The sequence below is a fragment of the Rhinoraja longicauda genome, chromosome 40, assembly GCF_053455715.1.
Source record: "Rhinoraja longicauda isolate Sanriku21f chromosome 40, sRhiLon1.1, whole genome shotgun sequence".
NCBI classification, from domain to species: Eukaryota; Metazoa; Chordata; class Chondrichthyes; order Rajiformes; family Arhynchobatidae; genus Rhinoraja; species Rhinoraja longicauda.
The window spans coordinates 8,589,422-8,615,583 of NC_135992.1; the positions used below are offsets into that span (position 1 = coordinate 8,589,422).

At 46.8% G+C, this 26,162-nt stretch overlaps 1 protein-coding gene across 1 annotated transcript; it reads right to left on the bottom strand.

The window, feature by feature from the left end:
- Positions 1-1,126: 1,126 nt before the first annotated feature.
- LOC144611536 (apoptosis regulator BAX-like) lies at positions 1,127-25,610 on the bottom strand. Its single transcript, XM_078430680.1, has 6 exons — positions 25,467-25,610; positions 16,422-16,470; positions 15,225-15,392; positions 14,024-14,159; positions 10,678-10,782; positions 1,127-7,217 (listed from the first exon to the last, which is right to left on the bottom strand). Exons 1-6 carry the CDS (start codon positions 25,567-25,569, stop codon positions 7,122-7,124), a joined length of 657 nt encoding a protein of 218 aa, XP_078286806.1. The 5' UTR covers positions 25,570-25,610; the 3' UTR covers positions 1,127-7,121.
- Between the last annotated feature and the right edge of the window lie 552 nt (positions 25,611-26,162).

The following is a 26,162-nucleotide window of genomic DNA, read 5'->3' on the forward strand; positions in this document are numbered from 1 at the left end:
GCAACTCGACTGCTGCCGATATTCTGTATCCATTTCATGAAAAAAAGGTCCTTCCTCCTCCTTCCCCACTCACATCGTCCCAACAGTGATTTGATGGCATACGGTTGAGCGGTAGAGTTCCTGCCTTACAGCACTGGAGACCGGGATTCAATCCTGTCCACAGGTGCTGTCTTCACAGAGGTTGTAAGCTCTAGGTTCCTCCCACATTGCAAAGACATGCAGGTCTGAAGAAGGATCTCAACCGAAAATGTCACCTTTCCATGTTCTCCAGCGATGCTCCTTGACCTGTTGAGTTACTCCAGCACTCTGTGTCCTTCACGTTTGTAGGTTAATTGTCCCTAGTGTGTAGGGTAGAATTCGTGTACGGAATAGTCTAGAACTAGTGTGAACGGGTGATCGATGCAGATTCAGTGCGCCGAAGGGCCTGTTTCCATGCAGTATTTCTAAATTAAAGTACACCCGAATCCTCCCAACGCCACATGATTTAATCAGGAATTTCTGTCAAATCTCAAAACTTGCAGAGCTTGGGGGTGAGTTACTTTGAGGCATTGAGTCAGGCTGGGCAGGAGATCCCTCAACCCCCACCGTGCACGGAAACTGGGATAGCCACACCCACAAACAAGCTTGGTGCTCTGATGTTTGGGAACACTGTGCTTCTCGGCACCACAGACCCAGGTTCGATCCTGACCGTGGGTACAGTGTGTGTGGAGTTTGCACGTTCTCCCCGTGACCACATTCCACCAAGCACGGAAACTAGGATAGTCGCAGCCGGAAACAATCTTGCTGCTTTGCTGATTGGGATCACTGTGCCTCGCAGTGGCAAAGACCCAGGTTCGATCCTGACCTTGGGCGTTGTCATGTGTTGAGCTTGCATGTTCTCCTTGTTTCCATGGGTTTCCTCCAGGTGCTCCGGTTTCTCCCCATATCCAAAAGGCGTGCCAATTGATAGGTTATTTGGCTTCTGTAAAAAATAAATTACCTCTTGTGTGCAGGGAGAGGGAGTGCGGATAGGTGGCCTAGACACGGTAAGCTGCAGGGCCTGTTTCCATGCTGTGTCTTGTAATCAATGCATTAAAGTTGGAGGCACATGAAGATACCACACACTAAATTCAAATTGTTGTTTATTGTGAAAAAAATCTAAAAATAAGGAATTTACTGGAGTACAAAAACAGTTATTTGATGATATTGATATTGTGTTATAGATTAACAGCATGATATAGTTGTACAGAGAAAGCACAGTTTTTCCCAAACATTACCAATCCAGAGTCTAAAAGTTATTTAATTCACATTACATCTTTGTATTAAGAGATTAAGTTTCAGGAAACGCTGTACCTTAAAGCACAGGCTGAACACAGTAAAACCATAATGAGGAGCAACAAGCCAAATTACAATTAGCAGCACTGATCACTGTCGCCAGGATCAGTTGGCAAGTATTTTATAAATCAAAGGCTGTTGCAGTTTTTTTTTTAAAAAGGAAAGCAGGGATATCTGCACTGTCTGTTGACTGATAACTCCCAAAATGCAAACTTTGCTCAGTTCAGTCACGGCAATAGCAAGGAAAGAGCAGGATGAAGCCCTGTTTAAGTTCAGGTGGAGTGGAGTGGAGAGGAAGGCATTTCAGCAGAAGCAGCACAGTAAAACTCCCAGTAATCTGGCACACCCACGATTTTGGCAGCAGCAGATTTTCCAGACTACTGAATGTTATAAAAAAAATAATATACCACATTAATTCAGTTTTTCCCCCCAGATATTACATTATAGGGTAATTAATTTCCTTGTGATTCTGATTACGTGTAAAGGGAGTGCAGATAATTTACCCATGTCAGTTTGAAGAGAGCGCGAGAAATTGAGCACCCGCAAGTTGAGCGGTAGTGCCGCAAGAATCATTGAGTAAACCAGATGCCCAACCATCAGAATTGCAGAGTGGGCCAGTCATGGATTACCCAAAACATGTTTTACTGTGCGCCTTCATGCAAGGGAGTTTGTGGATGTAACTAGCTGGGCAAAAACAAGGCGCGATGGCAGATGGAGTACATTGGGATGTTCATTGGCTTATTTGATGTTATCACAAAAGGTCGGTAAATGAAACGAGGCTCACAGGATGGGTAACATTGGGCCGTTTAAAGGGCTTCTGTCAGTTTGGAATGTTGTTATTCATGGGGTGGCAGAAGGATATATACTTCAACTATTTGCAATCTTTATTAATGATTTTGATGAAAGACAATCACCTCCGAGTTTATTGACTGTACAAAGCTGGGAAGGGAAGGAAGCTGTGTTGGAGGAAGTAGAAGTCGGATTAAATGAATGGTTTGGAGCTGGAGCCTGCAGTGCATAAACTGACTGCTGCAAATCATACATTGCAGCAGTGACTACCTTTAAAGGCAAATGTTTCAATGGCTATAATATGCTTTGGGAAGTTCTGAAAATGGACACGGTCAGTGCTAAATAAAGGAAAGTCATTGTGTGGAGAAATGAGGGTATTGAATCGACTGGTTGAAAAAACGTATTGATTTATCAAATGCATTGTGTCAAGAGACCAGGTGTATACCACAAGGTGCACAGGTATAACATGCATCAGGAAGGCAAATGTTACTTTCACGGAAAGATGGTTAGTCTTAAGCCAGTCTTTCTGTTGTTCTACATGGCTTTGGCAAAATTATCTAAGGGTTGTAAAAAGATTTGGTCCAAGTGCCAAAGGAAGGGAACGGTTCGCATTGGACTTGATGGAATTTAGAAGAACAAAACTTACAAGTGCTACGGATTGACAGGTCGAATGCCGAGAAACAACTTCCTTTGGCTGGAGAACAGAGAGCTATGGCCACAGTCCTAGGATAAAGGGGGCCTGCCATTTCATGTAGGTTTGAAATGAAGAAAAGTTTTCATACCCAGTGGGTTAAGGCTTTATAATTCTTTAACCCATGGAATAGATCTAGATTAATGAACCATTTTTAGACAAGGGATTCAAGGAATTTGGGATGGAAAAATTAAAGGAATAATAGGGTGAAGATGTGTTGGATTGTCCATCTTATTGAATGGCTGAGCACTCGAGGAGCCACGGGTTCTGCTCCGATTTCAGATGTTCTCAAAATAGATTCTCAGAATCAGGGCTGTGGAGTCGGAGTTGCGGTCGGAGCAATTTTGGTGCTGCTGGATTCGGAGTCGGATACACAAGAAATCAAGGAGTCAGAGTCGGGTGTTTTGGGTATCGACCCCACAGCCCTGCTACAATTGGGGATAGAAAATATAATATTAAATTCAAGAATGGGAAATTGGATGATGAAGAACAGAGTCATATTAAAGGGCAAGGAATTCTCTCTGGAAAAAAATGCATATACAGGTTAAAGAAAAAAAATCACCAAACTGATAACTGGTTGTCAGTCACCTCATTTGTGCTAGTATGTCCCCCCCTGTGGATTGTATTGGTAAATGGTTTTACTGTGAATTCAACTACTGAGAGACAGGCATGCATTTTAATACAGTATAAAATCCCAGAGTTGGGAAATGGTAGAGAAGACGCTGAAAACTTTCCCCACAGAGGATAATTGTTCTCTGTTCCTTTAAAACGAGGTATATAGAATAGGACAGAATCTCCCATGTCCAAAACCCTGACTAAAAGAGCATGTATTAGAATAGGCATAAGTAAAGATCAAACCACACGCTGAGCAGGGCACTACAACCCTACCATGGAGGGTCGCTGTGATCCAGACCTGCATCAAGACAGAACCAGCACCAAAAAATATCACCCACAAGGGGCACGACTCAAGCTCTTCCCAAGGATTGTAAATGTAGGAACGGAACTCACCAGGAATAAAATGCCTTGCTCCTCAAAATGTTCACAGCAATGAGGTAATTTCACATTCTTATACAAACGACAAGGCATTTGAAAAAAGTCATGGATACAAACACATGCAACGTTAGAGCAACAGCACACTGGCAAAGAAGACATGCTGACCAGGCACCCGACCAGCATTAGAATGGTTGTACGGCAGATAAGCTTTACCCGTTTCCTATGGGTTCTCAGCAATCCCACCACTGAAGGCTTTTATTATCTAGATATGATGGATATGGAACAATGGCTAAACAACACCTGCAGTTTAGAGATATAGGCCCATTTCACAGAGAGTGGTCTGTAATAGTATAACTGTGTGGCAAGAAGGCACAATTTTCCCTTTGCAGTACAGGTACACCATCAATTGTCCAGCAGCCGATGGTCCGGCACCTCCTTTAATCCGGACAAAACAATGAGACTTTAGACTTTGGAGATACAGCACGTAAACAGGCCCTGCGGCCCGTCGAGTCCATGCCGACCAGCGACCATGCACCCAAAAGATAATTATACCATTTTTATCAAAGCCAATTAACCTGCAAACCTGTACGTCTTTTGTGGGAGGGAACTGGAGCTCCCGGAGAACACCCACATGGTCACGGGGAGAACGTACAAACTCTGTACAGACAGCACTCGTAGTCAGGATCGAACCAACCCGGGTCTCTGGCGCTGCAAGGCAGCAACTCTGCTGCTGAGCCATTGTGCCGCCCTTGAGACCTCCAGATCAGTTCACTGTGCGGCCACAGATGACGGGTGTTTCCATCCCAAAAGAGTTCATTCACATTTAATATATGTTTTATTTAAGTTTCTAGCAGTGAATGGTGCTTTACAGACACGGGATGGGTATAATTAGTGCGTCAGAAGTGTATTGTTGAATTATAATTATATGGCCCCTGGTGGTCTGGCAAAACAAATAAAGCAGAAAGGCTCTGGAACCACGGGTGCTGGAAAAAATCGTTCGTGAACCTGTTTTTACCTGATGACAAGGGTCTGACTGAACACATTGACCTGCTGAAATTCCAGTGGTGTTCAATAAAACCCACGATGGAGAAATGTCTGCAATGCATTGCTCCAGACCCTGAATGAACTGCACAGTGTGACTTTTCAATTCCTTACCTAAGTGTTGCTACTCTAAAGGGACTGCCCCACGCAGCAAATGGTGGAGGATATTGTTTAGATCTCCGGAGAGGAAACTGCGACTTAATCAGGCCTCAACGGGAACAAAGGCTTGTGTTGTCTGGGCAATTGAAAATCTCTTTCCATTTGAGGCATCTTCCAAACAACGCTCATAATCGCAATTCATTGCAAATTCACCAGGAAAAACAACAGCCAAAACTGCAGTATTATTTAGACAGAAGGATCACATTCTGTAGCCCTCTTTCCACCAAGAATAAACAGTAACAGGGAACAATCTTGCCTTTGGGGTGAGCGATGTCAAGACCTGATAGAAGAATTTGTAATGCCAACTCCACATCTCAGAGCTTGCAATGAATGAGGTCTACATGGACAGGTGCAGAATGTACCTTGAAGTGTTAGCCCAACAACAGCTATGTGATAATCAGTGGTATTTCATCTCATCTCCAGTTCAGTAGAAGCAAATGTTCTATGCGAATACACAGTCTAACTTCACACATCGGGGGGGATGAAAAGACACCAAACCCATTCCTCGGATGGTAGACAGTCAGCATCAATTGCAACATGAAAGGACGCAAAGTGCTGAAGTAACACAGTGGGTCAGGCAGCATTTCTGGAGAACATGGATAGGTGACGTTTCGAGTCAAGACCTTTCTTCAGACTCAAACCTGAGAATTGCAACGGGGAGATGGATTCGCTGACCATCCTGACGGCATTGCACCGGACTGCTGATGGAATGGACTTCAGACATGTTTTACCAAGAAGCCAGCGATCAGAAAGGCACGAACTGACAGCATGCACAGTAAGAGTGGTAAGAGATAGTTTGGGTGTCTGTGGGTCCACTGTTCTTTCATCTCACTTTCCTGCTCATTGCTTGTTGCCTCCACCAACCTAGTCAGCTCCAGCCCTCTCCAATGGTCGACTGGAATTGGGGGTTCCACAATCTCCCCCTATTGTTGCCTGGCCAACAGCCCCTGTCATTCACATTGCGGAAACAATTCCCTACCCTTGCCCTTTCCCCCGCAGGGGAGAAAACTGTAGGACCAGGCACAGTCACTTCAGAAAGTGAAGTACCACTCTTCAGACTAGGGATTGAGGGAGAGATGTGAACACAGAAATCTTGCCTGACTTTTACATGTTTCCGTCCCAAGCTGTGACTGTTACCCAGAAGTAATAAGCGATCAAAGAAAACCTAATCACTAGACCTGCAAAAGCTATTAACAATAGCCTAAACCCACATACACTCGCAACAAAGTGAACAAACTCAATTTTTCCTCCCGAGTTTCAGAAATCAACTTAATTCATTTTCATGGTCGCAAAGTTTTAACTTAATTCGAATAAAACTAGAACCAATGTGCAAATGGTCAATTCATTTATAGGAGCAGTCTCCATGACACTTCATCCCTCAAAGCTCTCTCATCCTGGCAGAAGGCACCACCTTTATATACACCTCCATTTTATAAATGCCTTCATCGCTATCCACAAGGTGCGTCTACGACAGACCAACGCTGCCCAAACCATGCAACAGACAATGAAGGTTTGAACTCATTGCTACGTAACGCACTGTGGGGCAAATCTGGAACAAGGTCCATCTCTACGCACCTTGTAAACAAATTATTGCTCGTCAATGTTGAGAGTACAATCAGCTCCTGTGTACTCACAAGTCAGATGCCACTCCTCTTGTGACTTTACCACAGAGGTCTCTGCAGAGAGACCATATATTTTTTAAAAAAAAGACAAGTGGCTGCAGGATGTTGGAGAGCCGCTAGCTGCAAAACAACACATTCTGCTGACAATTGCGCTCGACCACTCCCCTGCCCCGTAAGCAACCCACCCATCCCAGCTAAAGCAAGTGCAGTACAGATGGTCAACATACTGACACACACCCATTACTCTGCACTAAAACACTGCTTGCTCTACAGCGGGCTGGTCCTTGGAGAAACAGCATTGAGCCTCATCAGAGGGTTTCCTTAAACAACAAGGGCAAGCGAGGGGCATTTTCCACACACCCCATCCACCCAAGTGGTGACAAGAAACAAACCCAAATCGCTGCAGTCTGCCCCACACATCCTCGTCGACGGTCTGTGCCAGTTTGAAGTCACCCTTGAGCAACGGTCACCCACGCCGGCACACTTCACTCCGCCGGGCTCCGCGCGCTGCTTTAGGAGGACTTCCATTTCACGACCGCTAGAGTGGTGAAGACTCCCAGGCAGAAGATGGCAAGGGTTTGCCAGGTGGGGGTGCCCAGCAGGGCCTCCTGTGGAAGAACAAGGCGCTGGATTGAACCATCTACACTTGCATTGCAATTTGCACATTCTCAAGCAAGATACTCCAGGCACGGCAGACTGTGGAAGCTTTCTACCCAAAACGCTTCGAACAATCTGCAGCTACAATCAGTCCAAATACTTACCTTCCCGAGTCCTAGTACGGCCAATTCATTGCTGATAAATGATTACCAGCTTACCACAAGGCAGATATGTCTTGGGGTCAGGGGTTAGGAGGAAGAGGTAGATTAGACATGATTGAATGGTGGAGTCAACTTGACTGGTCTAATTCTGCTCCGATCACTTATGAATATGAATAAGGCTTTCCTGGAGCAGTTTGATGGGCTCATTTATTCCAGGCAGGCTCCAGCATTTACATATAACACTGGTCAGGATCAAATCAGGACCCTTGGAGATGCAAGGTAGCAGTGCTAACTGTGTGGCATAGATACATAGAAAATATGTGCAGGAGTAGGCTATTCGGCCCTTCGAGCCAGCACCGCCATTCAATGTGATCATGGCTGATCATCTACAATCAGTATCCCGTTCCTGCCTTCTCCCCATATCCCTTGATTCCGCTGGGCCTAAGAGCTCTATCTAACCTTGCTTCCCAGTTATCATAACCCTTGCGACCTAGAACCGAGAACGAGGTCCTGCCATGGGAGTATAAGGAGCTAGAGTTCAAAACAAATAGAAAGACAAGATAATGTCTAGTTTAAAGTCACAAAGCAACACATTTGATCCCCTGAACAGAATTATCATACTGAACAAATTCTCCCCCTTGGCTCTTGTTTAAAATAAATCCTTGGTATTAAAAGATACAAGGAGAATCTTTTACATCCACCTAGTCAAATGACTTTGGATTAATCCATTCAATAGTTTAGAAATACAGCAAGGAAACAGGCCCTTTGGCCCACCGAATCCATGCCATTGATCACCCATTCACACTCATTCTATGTAATCCCACCTTTGCATCCACTCCCCTCACAATCAGGGCAATTTACAGTGGCCAATTAACCTACAATTCCCGATGGCTGTGGGATGTGGGAGGAAATCAGAGCTCCGGGAGGAACACCGCACAGTTGCAGGGAGAACGTGCAAACTCCACACAGACAGCACCAGAACCTGGGTCTCTGGCGTTGAGGCTCTAGCGGCTGTGCCACTGCTCTAGCTTGACGCTTACAGCATGGTCCTTACTGAGCCACAGGCAAATGGCCACAGAGCTAAACAATTGAATGTGTGGTTCAAAGAGCGGCGTGAGACACAGGGTTTTGATATAGAGAGCCCCAACACTTGTACCAGGAAAACAGAGGGAACAGTTTATGAGCAGAAGAGTAGTACAACTGTTGCCTCTAGTAAACTAGCTTTTATCCTGACCATGGGTGCTGGCTGTGGTATTGTGGGTTTCTTAGGGGTGCTCTGGTTTCATCCCACACGTCAAAGATACGGAAGTTGTTAGAATAATATATTGCAAATCATCCTAGTGTGTAGGTGAGTATCTGGTGGAAATGTCGAGAGTAAAATGGGATTAATGAAGGATATACTGAAATAGAAACATAGAAAATAGGTGCAGGAGGCCATTTGGCCCTTCGAGCCAGCACCGCCATTCATTGTGATTATGGCTGATCATCCACAATCAGTAACCCGTGCCTGCCTTCTCCCCATATCCCTTGATTCCGCTAGCCCCCTAGAGCTCTATCTAACTCCCTTTTAACTCCAGTGAATTGGCCTCCACTGCCTTCTGTGGCAGAGAATTCCACAAATTCACAACTCTCTGGGTGAAAATGTTTCTTCTCACTTCAGTTTTAAATGGCCTCCCCTTTATTCTTAGACTGTGTGGCTCCTGGTTCTGGACTCCCCAACATTGGGAACATTTTTCCTGCATCTAGCTTGTCCAGTCCTTTTATAATTAATAATTTTATACGTAATTTATAATTTTATACGTCTCTATAAGATCCCCTCTCATCCTTCTAAACTCCAGAAATAAGTGCTTGTGGGACAAAGAATCCATTGTCGTGCTCTACCTGTATGTTCTGTTAGTCTTCAATTAGTGGTTCAGATATGAACATTAAAGATATGATCAGCAAAATTGCTGTTGACAGTGGGGTGGATAATCCTAGACTACAGGTTGATATTGGTTAATTGATAAAATGGGCAGAACAATGGCAAATGCAATTTAATCCTGATAAGTGTGAGAGGGTAGCTCATAAAACATAGGAGCAGAATTAGGCCATTTGGCCCATCGAGTCTTCTCCGCCATTCAATCATGGCTGATCTATCTTTCCCCCTCAACCCCAATCTCCTGCCTTCTCCCCATATCCCTTGACACCCTTACCAATTAAGTATCTATCAATCTCTGCCTTAAAAATATCCAACGACTTGGCCCCCACAGCTGTTTGTGGCAATGAACACAGATTCACCACCATCTGATTAAAGAAATTTCTCCTCATCTCCTTTCTAAAGGTATGTCCTTTTATTCTGAGGTTGTGGCCTCTGATTTAGACTCTCCCACCAGTGGAACCATCCTCTCCACATTCACTCTAACCAGGCCTTTCACTATTCGGTAACTTTCAATTAGGTCCCCTCTCATCCTTTTAGGTTCTAGTGAGTATAGGCCCAGTGCCATTAAATGCTATCATACGTCAACCCCAGATGTAGAATGTGCACAACATAAGGTGCACCCATGGCCACCACCACCCCTGGCAGAGATGTTTTTTTCTTTTAAAAAGTATATTAGGGGCCAAAGAAATTTATTTTGTGGACTAAAGAGGAATCAACGATTAAGGGGATTGGACGGGAAATGGCAGCCAATGATCCGATTCACCATGATTTTATTGAATGACAGTGCAGTCACAGTACACGTTATCCCAAGTAGCACCAGCATAAACCACAGCCATATAGTGGTAGTACATGGGATATTCCACCAGTGCCTGCCCCTGCATTATTTTGAAGAGCAGGGGAATTTAGTTTTAGTTTAGGTTAGAGATACAGCAAGGAAACAGGCCCTTTGGCCCATCGAGTCCACGCCGACCAGCAATCCCCGCACATTAACACTGCCCTACGCACACAAAGGACAATTTACAATTGTCTTTGGAGTGTGGGAGGAAACCCCGGAGATCCTGGAGAAAACTCAGGCAGGTCACAAGGGGAATGTACAAACTCCATACTGACAAGCATCCGTAGTCAGGATGGAACCTGGTCTCTGGCGCTGTAAGGCAGCAACTCTACCACTGCGCCACTGTGCCGCCCGGCTCTGCTGCTATTACCACCCCTATGTGCTTAGCCCCCCTCTCCTAGTCCACGCACAGTTCAGCTCCCAGGCCTAGTCACTCTCCATGCGGAATGATGTTGGAAGGAACACTGTCTCTACGTCACAGGCACTGTGCACTGCTCCACCCAGAGGACTCAAAGCATTGAGCTTGCATTGTTACTGAAAACCATCAGAACACTCACCCAACCCCCAAGGTCTCGAATCCAACGCAGAATATTCTCCTGGATGTATTCCATAGTCCAACTGATTATAGTTCGGATCATCTCTGGGATCTTCTGGCATAGGGCCTAAAAATGGTAAATTATTGATCAGCCATACATTATGTAAAAGGGACATGGAGTGTGCAAAGGCTAAACTTTATACTGTGACTGGAGTAAAGCTGTTAGAAGTGCAGCAATGCAGCAAATTGGGTTGTGAATTTTTTTTTCAAACATCAAGTTCATAACTGGTAAGCAGGATACAAACTTGTCAGAGCAGAGAATGAGTGGATATCCTTAAAAAAACAACAACTATATCTTGAGGGGACATAACAGGGATGATGTTGAGAAATATTCACTGGTGGATGCCTCTTCAATCTAGTTTAGAGATACAGCACGGAAACAGGCCCTTCGGCCCACCGGGTCCACGCCGACCAGCGATCGCTGCACATTGACACAAGCCTACACCCACTAGGGACAATTTTTACTATGACCAAGTCAATTAACCTACAAATCTGCACGTCTTTGGTGTGTGGGAGGAAACCAAAGATCTCGGAGAAAAACCCATGCAGGTCACGGGGAGAACGTGCAAACTCCGTATAGACAGCATCCGTAGTCGAGATCGAACTCAGGTCTCCTGCGCTGCGTTCGCTGTAAGGCAGCAACTCTACCACTACAGCACTGTGAATGTCCTAAAGGGGAGCTGCCATTTAAAATGAGACGATGGGATTTCTTTGGAGGGTGGAATTCGCTACACTTCAGGGTTTTGGAGACAGATCAGAGGTATGTAAAAATGATGCAGATATATATATATTTTTAAAGAAAAGTTTGAGAAATTCAGATGTAATAAAACTGAATTGCACATGGTGGTTTATACCAAAGATAGACACAAAATGTTGGAGAAATTCAATGGGTCAGGCAGCATCTCTGGAGAAAATGGATAGGTGATGTTTTGGGTTGGGACTTTTTCAGATTGATTGCAGGGGGGAGGGACCGGAAGCAGGAAAAGACTGGAACAAATCAGGGCTGGCAACAGATGACCTCAGGCAGGCCGATTGTTGGCTATGGATAGCATGATCCCAAGTGGGATACACCATTGTGAACTGTGGAATTTGTTAACAGACTTTTAATGGAGGGAGAGGGGAGTGTTTGTAGACGTTACTAAAATTAGAGAATTCAACATTCATACCACTGGGTTGTCAGCTATCCAAGCAAAACATGAAATGCTCTTTCTCCAATTTGCATGTGGCCTCACACTGACACTGGAGGAGGCCCAGGACAGAAAGGTCAGTGTGGGGAAAAAAAAACTGCAGCTGCTGGTTTAAATCGAAGGTAGACACAAAATGCTGGAGTAACTCAGCGGGTCAGGCAGCATCTCTGGAGAGAAGAAATGGGTGACATGTCTGAAGAAGGGTCTTAACCCAAAACGTCACCCATTCCTTCTCTCCAGAGATGCTGCCTGTCCCGCTGAGTTACTCCAGCATTTTGTGTCCAAGGTCAGTGTGGGAATGGGAAGGGGGATTCAGTTACGGAACAGGTGTTGAAGAGACTCAAGATCTCAGCCATGTTCATACTGAAGTAGGGTAGGCTCCTGTGCCCATTTTGTGTGTTGTTGCATTAGAAGACTGATCAGGTTTATTTGTGGCAGAGATAGGAAGCCCAGTCCGCCCTACACACCCAGTCAATTCTCCGGTATTTATCCAGGATAGAAACAGCTCACCAAAAACCATTTGGGCATTTTACATCTTCTGGCCACCTTTGTTTTTAACTATGGAAACTCTGGGCAATCTGACTGCCAACCAAGAAGACTCCAACCAGAATCAGGTAAATTGTGCACGATCATAAGTGATAAGAGCAAAATTAGGCCATTCGGCCCATCAGTCTACTCCGCCATTCAATCATGGCTGATCTATCTCTCCCTCCTAACCCCATTCTCCTGCCTTCTAACCATAATGGTTGACACCCGTACTAATCAAGGATCTATCTATCTCTGCCTTAAATATATCCACTGACTTGGCCTCCACAGCCTTCTGTGGCAATGTATTCCACAGATTCACCACATTCTGGTTGGCAGAGAAGGCAGAACTTGGCAATGACACACACTGAATAATCAATGGGACGGCTGGAGGAGGGACAGTCAGCTGTAGGAGCCATTTACGCTTAAAATAGTTACTGTCATTAATATTTCTAGTTTCTGTCTTTTTTGCATGCTTGTGGGTGTGATTTGATACGTAATGGGGAGTATCTACATCTGAGGAGGCTAGCGTAGCCACAGAGATTGAGGGTCAGTTTAGTCTCGGAGGATGGAGAGAATACAGTTTTTTTACCACATGGTAACGACCACGATCACACAGTCTCAACTGTATTGTTTGAAGAAGAAACAGCTGACAAGAACGAAAAGTTATGAATTACTCTTTTGATTTGTGCGACTTTAATAAAGACCGATTAATCAAGAAACAACATTTGGAAGATTTGTTTTTGTTATCTCAGAGTGTGGTGTGTGCGTAAGCTATATCTCCACCCCATCCCCGAGCAGTAATAGCTATCGAAGTTGGACTTTGAGAAGGTATAGAAACTGCCATTACAGTCAGCAGTCAAGTGATCAAACTGCTAGGAATGATGTTCAGAGTCCACAATGCTATGCCAACATGGTGAAAGGGACTTAGGGCACTAATTAAGTGTTGATTTAGATCAACAGGAAAGCAAGAGTTGGATTACCAGACAGCAGAGCAGAAGTTCAACAAAATTTGCAGTTCAAACGTAAAAATTTGCCTGCAGTTCTGCAGCAGAATCTCTCTCCACAATAATAATCATATGAAGCGCTGGAAATAGTCAACCCGTTTGGGCAGCATCCATGGTGAGAGAAGCAGAGATAACATCACGGGTCGATGAGAACATCAGATATCAAACAAACGTTAATTGTACAGGGGGGAGGGGGGGGGAGGTGGAGGAAATGGAAAGGAACATTTGTGGTAGTGTGGGAGTGAGAGACTGAATGATTGTTCTGCTACCGGCTGAGAGAGGCTGGTTAATCGCTGCTGATCTGGCTGCAGGAGATGAGAATTGGGGAGAGAAATGGCAAAGAAACAAAGTAAAAGTTTGGCTTCCATTGCTCCACCCACTGCTTAGGAAAGCAGCCAACATAATCAAGGAAGACTCACACCCATGTAATTTTCTCATCTCCCCTCTCCGTTAGGTAGAAGATACGAGAGCTTGAAAGCACGTACCACCAGATTCACAAACACCACCTTCCCCGTTATTGAAGGACTTCTCATAAGCCAAGGAAATTGTGCCAATCCAATTCTATTGGGCCCACTGAAACTAGACGTACCTTCATAACAAGTCGGCAGGCAAAGTAAAAGAGGGTCACCACTCTTCCCCAATTGATGACTCCATCAGCAAACTGCTCCTTGGCCACTCTGATGAACGTCTCCTTTGGACACTGGCCGCTAATGCTGTCGATCATCCTGTGTGCAAAAGTACGTACAAGTTACTTGGTTTACTTGTTTCACCATTACACTTGCAACGATTAGTCTGAAAATCACATCATATATCCACCCCCTGCAATAATGGCACCTTACTGTCCACTTGCAGATTCTTTAGCCAAAGCTTGTTTTTGATTCCTTGAAACTGGTGTTGCAGGTAGATAGGATGGTCAAAAAGACTTACGGCACATTGGCCTTTGTCAGTCAGAGTATTGAAGTTGGGAGGTCATGTTGCAGTTATATAAGACTTTGGTGAGGCAGTTGCAGTTATATAAGAATTGTGTTCAGTTCTACATACCACGGTATATGAAAGATGTTGTCAAGCTGGAAAGGGCACAGAGAAGATTTACTAGGATGTTTCCAGGACTAGAGTGCCTGAGCTACAGGGAGAGGTTGAGCAGGCATGGACCCTCTTCCTTGGAGCGCAGAAAGATGAGGGGTGATCTTATAGAGGTGTACAAAATCATGAGAGGTATAGATCAGGTAAGTGCACAGTCTCTTGCCCAGAGTAGGGGAATCAAGAACCAGAGGTTTATGGCAAGGGGGGAAAAATTTAATAGGAACCCGAGGGGTAACATTATTTTTTTAAACAAATGGTAGTGGGTGTATGGGACGAGCTGCCGGAGGAGGTAGTTGGGGCAAGTATAAAAAACAGTTAGACAGGTACATTTTGTAGGATAGGTTTACAGGGATACAGGCCAAACGCAGGCAGGTGGGACTGGCATAGATGGGGCACGTTGGCCGATGTGGGCAAGTTGGACAAAGGCTGTTTGACTATGTTGTTAATGTATACCATATCACCACCACAAGGTCACTGAAGGTCAATGAGTAAAGGATTCCTGGACTTGCACCAACCTCACCCCCCCCCACCCCCTTCCCCCTGCCCCAAGCAACCTGTAATTCAAAGTGGGTTCAGGTGATGAGAGTGCAGGGAAAATCCAAACTCACTGACCCTTCTGAGAGATAAAGTATTCAGAAATAACAGAGCCGAGGACCCAACCTTTGGTCAACAGTTATTGAGCCGCAATGCGATGGACCGCTCCTCACCTCTGCAATTCTACGTTGCCATCGAGCTCGTCCCCAATCTGCCTCAGGCACACGGCAAGTTTCTTTAATTCAGGATTTTGAAGTCCATCCTCTCGACCACCAAGCTCGGCGACGGTTAAACGCGCCTCACAGCCCTCTGCACCTCTATTTGCACGATCCAAGATAAATCTGAAATTTAAAAATTGCGGTTACGTTCTCAGAATCATGAACAAAATTAACCGAAGGACCCATCTCACCCACTTTACCATCGACACCCACTTGCCCCTCTCTTTGCGCAGTCTCATGCATTGTGGAATTACCTCACTGATTTATCAAATGGTTCCCCCATCCTGAAGAGGCCACACATCAGCACTGAACTCATCGCTGAGTCATCTTCTCTGCATTTTCTTTTTACTAGTTCTGACAAATGCAGCTAGTGCTTGCAGCACTTTTTTTTATTGTTCTACAGATGTCCTTGAATCCAGCTAGCCTTGTCTGATTTGTTGGTTAGTACATTGGGAACATGCTTCCTGCATCGAGCGTGTCCAATCCCTTAATAATTTTATATGTTTCTATCAGATCCCCTCTCATCCTTCTAAATTCCAGTGAATACAAGCCCAGTCGCTCCATTCTTTCAACATACGACAGTCCCGCCATCCCTTCTGAAAGGGACCCGTTAAATCTTTACTCTTTGTTTCCTGTCTGCCTACCAATTTTCTGTCCGTGTCAATACCCTGCCCCCAATACCATGTGCTCTAATTTTGCCCAATAATCTCCTGTGTGGTCCAAGTCTGGGAGAGAGAACCTTTGTTGAATTCCCACCACACTACCTCGCTGGTTGAGCAGAAATTATGAGCACAAAGAAGGGTCTTGATTCGAAACATCACCCAACGTTTTAAAAGGACGGCAGAATGTGCAGCGGTAGAGTTGCTGCCTTACAGCGCTAGAGACACGGGTTCGATCCTGACTATGGGGGCTGTCTGTAGGGAGCTTGTGCGCTCTTCCAGTGACTGCCTGAGTTTTCTCCGGGTGCTCCCACACTCCAAAAACGTTGAAGTTCATGGGTTAATTGGCTCATGTATGGGGATTGCTGGTCGGAGGGGACTCGGTGGGCTGAAGGGCCTGTTTGCATGCTGTATCTCTAAAGTCTAATGTCAGTAATCCTGGCCTTGCATGGACTGATGAGAATAAGTAATAACAAAATAATCTGATACCTACTCTTGTAAAAGTGTTTCCCCTGTACGCATGATCTGCTGACTGACTTGGTCTAAAAAGAAAAAGAAACAAAGTCAGGTGGCACGGCTTGAATACAATTAGCCCTAAATGTAGAAGTCTGGCTGTGGGATATAATACGATGTTATGTTAGAGCACAGCACAACTTTCACCATCACCAAGTGAGGGCAAGGATATCAGAAATATAACTAAAATAATTATTTTAGCCAGGAAGCGAGCGGGCAAGATCATCTCTGACCCCTCTCACCCTGGCCACAACCTCTTTGAAGCACTTCCCTCTGGAAGGCGACTCCGGACTGTCAAAGCAGCCACAGCCAGACATAAAAACAGCTTTTTTTCCCCACGAGTGATAGTTCTACTCAATAACCAAAGTCTGTAGTCTCTCTTTTGCTCTGGTTTATTTTCACCCACATGTTTAGACCGTAATGTTGTGTCCTTATTGTTTTGATGTGTTTATGCTTTATTCTTAATTGTTAACTGTATGTTTGTGTTGTCATTTTTGAGCGGAGCACTAAGGCACATTCCTTGTATATGCACATACTTGGCCAATAAACTTATTAATTAATTAATTAATTCATTCATTCAATTGAACCAGAAATTATGTTCCACAGCTTGAAAAATTCAGTTAGGCAGGTAAAGAACAGACATACAAAATTATAAAAGGACTGGACAGGCTAGATGCAGGAAAAATGTTCCCAATGTTGGGGGAGTCCAGAACCAGGGGCCACAGTCTCAGAATAAAGGGGAGGCCATTTAAAACTGAGTTGAGAAAAATCTTTTTCACCCAGAGAGTTGTGAATTTGTGGAATTCTCTGCCATAGAAGGCAGCGGAGGCCAATTCACTGGATGAATTTAAAAAAGTTAAATAAAGCTCTCGGGGCTAGCGGAATCAAGGGATATGGTGAGAAGGCAGGCACAGGTTACTGATTGTGGATGATCAGCCATGATCACAATGAATGTCAGTGTTGGCTCAAAGGGCCAAATGGCCTCATCCTGCACCTATTTTCTATGTCTACGTCTAGTAATTTCCCTGGTGTGGGACGAATAAAGGAATATATTATTAGTATGTTATAGACAGTGGGAATGAAACAAAAAAGTGAAATTGGCTTTAAGACAGATGAAAGCAACTTCCATTTCACTCTAAAAAAATGCTAGAGTAACTCAGCAGGTGAGACAGCATTGCTGGAGAACATGGATAGATGAAGTTTCGGGTCTGGACCCTTCTTTAGACAGGAAGGGTCTCAACCCGAAACATCACCTATCCATGTTCCCCAGAGATGCTGCCTGACCTGCTGAGATACTCCAGTACTTAGTTTCTTTTTGTAAACAAGCATGTGCAGTTCCTTGTTTCTACGTTTTTCCATTTCCCCCTCCTGTTCTTATTCAAATCCTATTTACACCTCCTCTGGACAGATGTAATCAAAAGCCTTCACTTTTCTCAGCCATTACCACTACAAGCCATGTGTAGGAAGGAACTGCAGATGCTGGTTTAAATGGAAGGTAGACACAAATTGCTGGAGTAACTTAGCAGGACAGGCAGCATCTCCAGAGAGAAAGAATGGGTGATGTTTCGGGTCGAGACCCTTCTTCAGCAGGGCCCTGAAGATGGATCTCGACCCAAAATGTCATCCATTCCTTCTAACCACAGATGCTGCCTGTTCTGCTGAGTTACTCCAGCATTTTTGTGTCTATCTTCGGTGTACACCAGCATCTGCAGTTCCTTCCTACAGATTGAGAGGTTCTTAATTTGTAAAGGTTAAGGGGAGAAGGCAGGAGAATGGGGGTCGAAAGGTGGAAAAAAGATAGACCGGTGTGAGCAAGTTGGGCCAAAGGGTCTGTTTTCCTCACTGTATCACTCTAAGACCAGCCGTGATCGGCGGAGTAGACCTGATGGGCCGAATGGCCTAATTCTGCTATCTCTTATGGTCAACACTGCCCAATGAGTGAGCAAGGCACCAGAGATGTTCCACTACAAGTCATTCTCTCCCTTCCTTCCCCTCTTCTATGCAACTTCAAACTTGTTTTTCAATGTTTCATAGATCTGAATACAGGTCATGGACCTGAAATAAAAATTCCACCCTCCACCTTCCCCTCAGGTGCTACCGAGCATTTCTCGTATTTGCCGTTTTTATTCCAATTACATTTTATCTTCAACAACAAAATGCCACAATGCCCAGAAATACCGACAAAAACTTGATGCCAATTCACAGAAAGGGTGTGTTGAAGAGGAAATCAAAAGTTTGGTCGATGAAGTTGCTTGAAAGGGATCTGAGAGGGAAGGTAAGAAATAGGAATGGAACGAAACGAGTGTTGAGCAGACAAAATGTTTAGGAAGGAACGGCAGATACTGTTTTAAACCACAGACAGACACAAAAAGCTGGAGTAGCTCAGTGTGTCAGGCAGCATCTCTGGAGAAAAGGAATAGGTGACGTTTCAGGTCGAGACTCTTCTTCAGACTCGCTGTTGCTCCAGCTTTTAGTGTCTGTCAAGAGAGTTGTGGCAGATGCAGCCTATTGAAACACGAACATCTTAAAGAACAGTGAGAAATGAAAGCATGACTGTATCAGTTTCTTCTGACCTTAACTGCACCCTACTTTGCGCATGTGTCTTCAGCTGTCTGAAACCTACTGAATCCCTCCCAGACACCTCATCATTCAAGATATTCCTCCAAACACATCTTCAAAAAGCTCTCATGTCCAAGAAGAAACTGCAGATGGAGGAGAACTTCTTCAAAGTTTGAAGAAGGGTCTCGACCCGAAACGTCACCCATTCCTTCTCTCCCGAGATACTGCCTGACCTGCTGAGTTACTCCAGCATTTTGTAAATAAAAATAAACTGCAGATGCTGGTTTACACCCAAGATAAGACACAAAATGCTGGAGTAACTCAGCGGGTCAGGCAGCACCTCTGGAGAAAAGGGACAGACAACGTCTCTGACCGGAACCCTTCAGGGTTATCCTTTTCTCCAGAGACGCTCTCTGACCCGCTGAGTTACCCTGGCATTCTGTATCGATCTTCAAAAGGCTCTTGCTAGCCCGACCTAATGCCTCCAGTCTGAAGAAGGGTCTCCAACCGAAACGTCACCCATTTCTTCTCTCCAGAGATGCTGCCTGTCCCGCTGAGTTACTCCAGCATTTTGTGTCTATCTAACGCCTCCAGCTTGCCTTCTTTTTAAATAAATACTGCTCCGCTGATGTATCACATCGTTTGACTTTGTTCAAGGCCTTATATTAAGATAAGACATTTGTTGAAATAAATTGTGGAGGTGAGATTATGGGATGCAGATAGCGTGTATTGTTGTTGCAATACCTATTAGTCCATAAGCACATCTAGGAAGTACTTAGTGAGATAACAAGTCTACTGGGAATATTTGATCAGTGATCTGAAATAGAAGTCAGATTAAACTACTCCACACAAAAACAAACCATAGGTTTTTAGGTTAGTTTATTATTTTTCATGTGTACTGAGGTACAGTGAAAAGCTTTTTTGTTTCTTGGTGTCGAGTCAGCGAAACGACTATGCATGATTACAATCAAGCCGTGCACAATATACAGAAATAATGATTTAAAAGAGTGGAGCGACTATAATAAATGATTGCAGATCCACTTCTGGGACCAGCATGCAGTGTGGCCTGGCTTCAGCGCCATCTTACTTGCCTTTGGTTGGTTTATTTACACAGGTGATGGAATAAGGCAAAGAGCTAAATAAAGCTGTGGACACACAACACCACGAAGAATAGAAATGAGACCTAATGAGTCTGTAGTTCCAAGAATCGCCAATTTTTCTAAATAGCAAAGTGAAAGGAAACATATCAGGCCACATGGTAGAAACCAAGGTACAAATGCTCAAAATATGTCAACCACTAGAGGGCAAAGTTTAAAAGAGATGCACGCGGTAAGTTTTTTTTATACAAAGGGCGGTGGACGCCTAGAACGCAGCGTCAGGGCTGGTGGTGGAGGCAGATACGATAGTGGCAGTTGAAGCTTTTAGATAGGCATGTACCCATGGAATGGAGGGAAATGGATCATGTGCAGGCAGGTGAGATGAGTTTATCTTGGCATTATGTTGGGTACAGGCATTCTGGGCCAAAGAGCCTGTTCCTGTGCTGTACTTTCCTATGTTCTAAGGAGATGCTTACAGATTTGCACGGACACCAAACCGCAGTTTCAGAGAGGACCCCTTCCCTAAATTTAGTGCCTAGACATGCACTCAATCCCGACCAACCACATGGTTTCTTGAACAGATGGGCACCACTTCAAAGTTTGTTCCACCACTCGGTACGCTGACCCAGCAAGTTATTTTTTAGTTTTAAATCATGGTGGCAGGCCATCTAAACCACATCACAAACAGAACAAATTGATGAAGGGCTACTGACATTAACTATGTTTCTGCCTTCACAGATGCTGCCCGACCTGTTGAGTATTTTCAGCATTTCAGATTTTTATTGTCTATTTTGTATTGAATATAATTTTCAGACCAACAGACTGGAAGTTAAAGATTCTGCGTGGAAACAGGCCCTTCGGCCCACCAACCATCACCCTGTACACCAGCACCATCCTACACACTAGGGACAATCTACAATTTTACTGAAGCCAAGTAAACAACAAACCTGCACGACTTTGGAGTGTGGGAGGAAACCGGAGAACATCCACGCAGTCACAGGGAGAATGTACAAACTCTTTTCAGACAGCACCCATCGTCAGGATTGAACCCGTGTCTCTGGCACTGTAAGGCAGCAGCTCGACCGCTGCGTTGTCTTTACGCCACTGTGCCATCCTTGACTTATGACCTGGTATGACCATGCTTGAGGTTTGCTCCCTTGTTCAGATTAACAACATGGGACGAATTTACTGTACTGAAGGACTGGAACATTATCAGGATGTGATAAGGTACTACAAAACTGCTTAGTTCAACTGATCTAGAACTAGTTTCCACCTACAAACAAGCATGAGGCTCATTTTCATTTCACGTACTAAACTTTGAATAGTGAAAGGCCTGGATAGAGTGGATGTAGAGAGGATGTTTCCATTAGTGGGAGAGTTTAGGACCAGAGGACACAGTCTCAAAATAAAAGGACGTATCTTAAGAAGAGATAAGAATAAATGTTTTTAGCTAGAGAGTGGTAAATATGTGGAATCATTGCTACAGAAGGCTGTGGAGGCCGTCAATTGATATTTTTAAGGTAGACGTCGATAGGTTCTTGACTAGTACGGGTGTCAGGGATTATGGGGAGAAGGCAGGGGAATGGGGTTGAGATGGAAAGATAGATCAGCCGTGATTGAATGGCGGGGTAGACTTGATGGGCTGAATGGCTTATTTCTGCTCCCTTATGAACTTACTCGTAAAACACTGTACTTTTCCTATTTTAATTAAAAATAGGAAAAAAAACTCAGTTGACTCAATCCGACAACAGGACGACCTCGTAACAGGCTAATCTCTGCTCAGTGAAATGATCACCGAGCAACGTCAGATAGGACGAACACCTTGTTGATAATAACTGGAGTTCCAGACATGAACACCAACAGTGAACTCCCACAAGGCAAGGACCAGAAACAAACTACAATTGCGATAAAGCAGCCGATTTAGGCATGTTTCGCAGAAACCACAACAATAATTGTGCTGTATCTCCCAGTAAACACAGCTGGAAAGGGCAACCAGTTTCAGCTGCGCAGACACAGTAAAAAACACATCATCTTAAAATTATAGATTTTCTGTGTAAGCAGCCTTCAAGAGAAAACTGACACGCACTCACACCTAACACAAAACCAACCAACTAAAACTGTAATGCAAAGGAAGTGAGAAGCAGCTCTTTGTGAACCACAGTGGGGCCCTGTTCTGGGTCAACAGGTTAAAAATTGCCCAGCCTTTGGAGGGGATGGGTGCAGAGTATTATTCCTCACTGACCCTCCAACTCCTGCTGCATCACTCCTAAGTACCACCCAGCCCCAAGAGCAATGCCAGTCTCATTCCTCCTCCATTTTGATTAAACAGCCAGGACAAAATAATCCAGGGGCCCATATTTTCATGGCACCCCCATGAGAAAAGGAGAGAGCCTCCCCTTCCCCACCAGCTAAAGGGACACTGCCTCCACCTCTGAATCTCGTGAGCCAGGAATGGAGGCTTTCTTCCAATCATTGCCACACATACAACCCAGCAGGCAAAGTCACCACCAAAAGGACAAAGGCTACGCAACATCACATCAACAAAGCCCAATCTTTAAGTGGAAAACGAGGCCAACGTTCACCAAAATGAATGGGGCAGTACTCTTTCTTAATCAACCCCCACCCATCCCTTTGGTTGCCATTCCACTAAGAGATTACTCTCTCATTTTCCACTCTATTACCCCCAGGGACAACCTCACCCCCCCCCACTCCAGCCTCAGTCGGGTTCCCTCCCTCAGTCCCCAGAATACAATGCCATCACAAACCCGCCCTTATCCTGCCCACACCGGTATCTCACCCACCCCGTAATGCAACCCTGTCCCTGATCGCAACCACAGCTTCATCCCCCCACCTCCACCCCACAGTTTCACCCCACCCCCGACCCCCATACGGAAACAGGGCCTCCCTCACATTACCTCACTCTCCCCCTTCATTCCACCCCCCTCCTCTGCCACTCTACCCCTCCCATTCCCCCCTCATTCCTCCTCTCCGCCATCAAACCTCCTTCTTCCCCCCTCCACTTTATCCCCCCTTCCTCCTCTCCATCCCCCCCTCCTCTTCCCCCTCTCCACCCCCTCCTCCTCTTCCTCCTCTCCATACCCCCCTCCCCTCCCACCACCTCCTCCTCTCCACCCCCTCCTCTCCACCCCCTCCTCCTCCACTCCACCCCCCTCCCTCTCCACCCTCCTCCTCCCTCTCCACCCCCTCCTCCCTCTCCTCTCCACCCTCCTCCTCTCCATACCCCTCTCCCTCCACCTCCTCTCCACCCCCCCTCTTCCTCCTCTCCACCCCCCTCTTCCTCCTCCTCTCCATCCCCCTCCTCCTCCTCTCCATCCCCCTCCTCCTCTCCATCCCCCTCCTCCTCTCCACCCCCCTCCTCTTCTTCCTCTCCACCCCTCCTCCTCCTCCACCTCTCCACCCCCCTCCTCCTCTCCCCCCCACCTCCCCTTCTCCACCCCCCCTTCTCCACCCCCCTCTTCTCCACCCTCCTCTCCATGCCCCATCCTCCTTCTCCATCCCCCTCCCTCCTATCCCCCTCCCTCCTCTCCCCCTCCCTCCTCTCCACCCCCTTCCTCCCACTCCGCCTCTCCTCCTCCCCTCTCCACCCCTCCTCCCTCTCCACCCCTCCTCCCTCTCCACCCCTTCCCTCCTCCCTCTCCACCCCCCCTCCCCCCTCCCTCCTCCCTCTCCACCCCCCCTCCTCTCCACCCCTCTCCCTCCTCCTCTCCACCCCTCCCTCCTCCTCTCCACCCCTCCCTCCTCCTCTCCACCCCCTCCTCCTCTCCATCCCCCTCCACCCCTCCTCCTCCTCCCTCTCGACCCTCCTCCTCCCTCTCCACCCTCTTCCTCCCTCTCCAACCCCCCCTCCCTCTCCACCCCCCCCTCCCGCAAGGTTCGGTGCTGGGACCCCAGCTATTTACGATATACATTAATGACTTAGATGAAGGGATTAAAAGTACCATTAGGAAATTTGCAGATGATACTAAGCTGGGGGGTAGTGTGAATTGTGAGGAAGATGCAATAAGGCTGCAGGGTGACTTGGACAGGTTGTGTGAGTGGGCGGATACATGGCAGATGCAGTTTAATGTAGATAAGTGTGAGGTTATTCACTTTGGAAGTAAGAATAGAAAGGCAGATTATTATCTGAATGGTGTCAAGTTAGGAAGAGGGGATGTTCAACGAGATCTGGGTGTCCTAGTGCATCAGTCACTGAAAGGAAGCATGCAGGTATAGCAGGCAGTGAAGAAAGCCAATGGAATGTTGGCCTTCGTAACAAGAGGAGTTGAGTATAGGAGCAAAGCGGTCCTTCTACAGTTGTACCGGGCCCTGGTGAGACCGCACCTGGAGTACTGTGTGCAGTTTTGGTCTCCAAATTTGAGGAAGGATATTCTTGCTATTGAGGGCGTGCAGCGTAGGTTCACTAGGTTGATTCCCGGAATGGCGGGACTGTCGTATGTTGAAAGGCTGGAGCAATTAGGCTTGTATACACTGGAATTTAGAAGGATGAGGGGGGATCTTATTGAAACATACAAGATAATTAGGGGATTGGACACATTAGAGGAAGGAAACATGTTCCCAATGTTGGGGGAGTCCAGAACAAGGGGCCACAGTTTAAGAATAAGGGGTAGGCCATTTAGAACGGAGATGAGGAAGAACTTTTTCAGTCAGAGAGTGGTGAAGGTGTGGAATTCTCTGCCTCAGAAGGCAGTGGAGGCCAGTTCGTTGGATGCTTTCAAGAGAGAGCTGGATAGAGCTCTTAAGGATAGCGGAGTGAGGGGGTATGGGGAGAAGGCAGGAACGGGGTACTGATTGAGAGTGATCAGCCATGATCGCATTGAATGGCGGTGCTGGCTCGAAGGGCTGAATGGCCTACTCCTGCACCTATTGTCTATTGTCCCTCTCCACCCCCCCCCTCCCTCTCCACCCCCCCCTTCCCCTCCACCCCCCCTTCCCCTCCACCCCCCCCCCCCCCTGCACCCCCTCCACCCTCTCTGCACCCCCTCCACCCTCTCCACCCCCCCTCCACCCTCTCCACCCCCCCTCCCCTCCCACCCCCTCCCTCTCCACCCCCCTCCCCTCCCACCCCCTCCCTCTCCACCCCCCCCTCTCCACCCCCCCTCCCTCTCCACCCCCCCCTCCCTCTCCACCCACCCCCTCCCTCTCCACCCCCCCCCTCCCTCTCCACCCCCCCTCTCCCCTCCCACCCCCCCCTCTCCCCCCCCTCCCCCCTCTCCCCTCCCTCTCCCCCCCCTCTTCCTCCTCCTCTCCACATACCCCCCCCCGGTGGAGGATCGCGGCCTAACCCCCCCGCCCCAGATCTCCTCCACAGGCACAGGCTGGTGACCCGGCACCTTCGGCTCGCTCCTCACCCATGGACCTCGCCGATGTCCCCCGCCCGGGTGAAGTCGGGCCGCCCTGCCTCTGAGTCTGGGCATCGCCGGCGCCCATCATCGCCGCGTCCGCCTCGGCCATGGCGCGCCCCGAGCTCGAGTCCGCCCGCCGCCGTCCGCTCCTCACCGGCACAGCGCGCCTGCGCGGACTCTCCCCGCCTGCCCTCACCGGCACAGCGCGCCTGCGCGGACTCTCCCCGCCTGCCCTCACCGCCGCAGTGCGCCTGCGTAGACTCTCCCCGCCCAGCCCACCGGGGCACAATGCGCCTGCGCGGACTCTCCGTCTTCGCCAGCCCTCACCGGCACAGCGCGCTCTCCGTCCCCACCCGCCCTCACGCCTTAACGTCACCTCGTAACGCCGTCACGTACGATTAATATTCATGAGTGCGCCGGCTCAGCGCCCAATCAGTGTAACGCATCCCCACCCTCATTTCAATATTATAATAGGGGGATGGGGTTGGGGAGAAATGACCGGCAGCGCCCCCCAGAGGCAGGAGGAAGAGTTCACACCAGAGTGCAGAGAAGGTCACTAGGTGCCACCTTCACCTGCAGTCTGAAGAAGGGTCTCTACTCGAAACGTCACCTCATTCCTTTTCTCCACAGATTCTGTCTGACCCGCTGAGTTACTCCAGCTTTTTGTGTCTAACTCTCAAAGAAGGCGTGGATCTGAAGAAA

Bases quoted from the DNA above. Each gene is read 5' to 3' on its own strand.
- LOC144611536 (XM_078430680.1), bottom strand. From the start codon at position 25,569: ATGGCCGAGGCGGACGCGGCGATGATGGGCGCCGGCGATGCCCAGACT. The intron at 10,783-14,023 runs GTACGTCTAGTT...TACCATTTTTAG, and splicing joins CCTGCCGACTTGTTATGAAG to GCCCTATGCCAGAAGATCCC. The intron at 7,218-10,677 runs GTGAGTGTTCTG...GTTCTTCCACAG, and splicing joins TTCGAGACCTTGGGGGTTGG to GAGGCCCTGCTGGGCACCCC.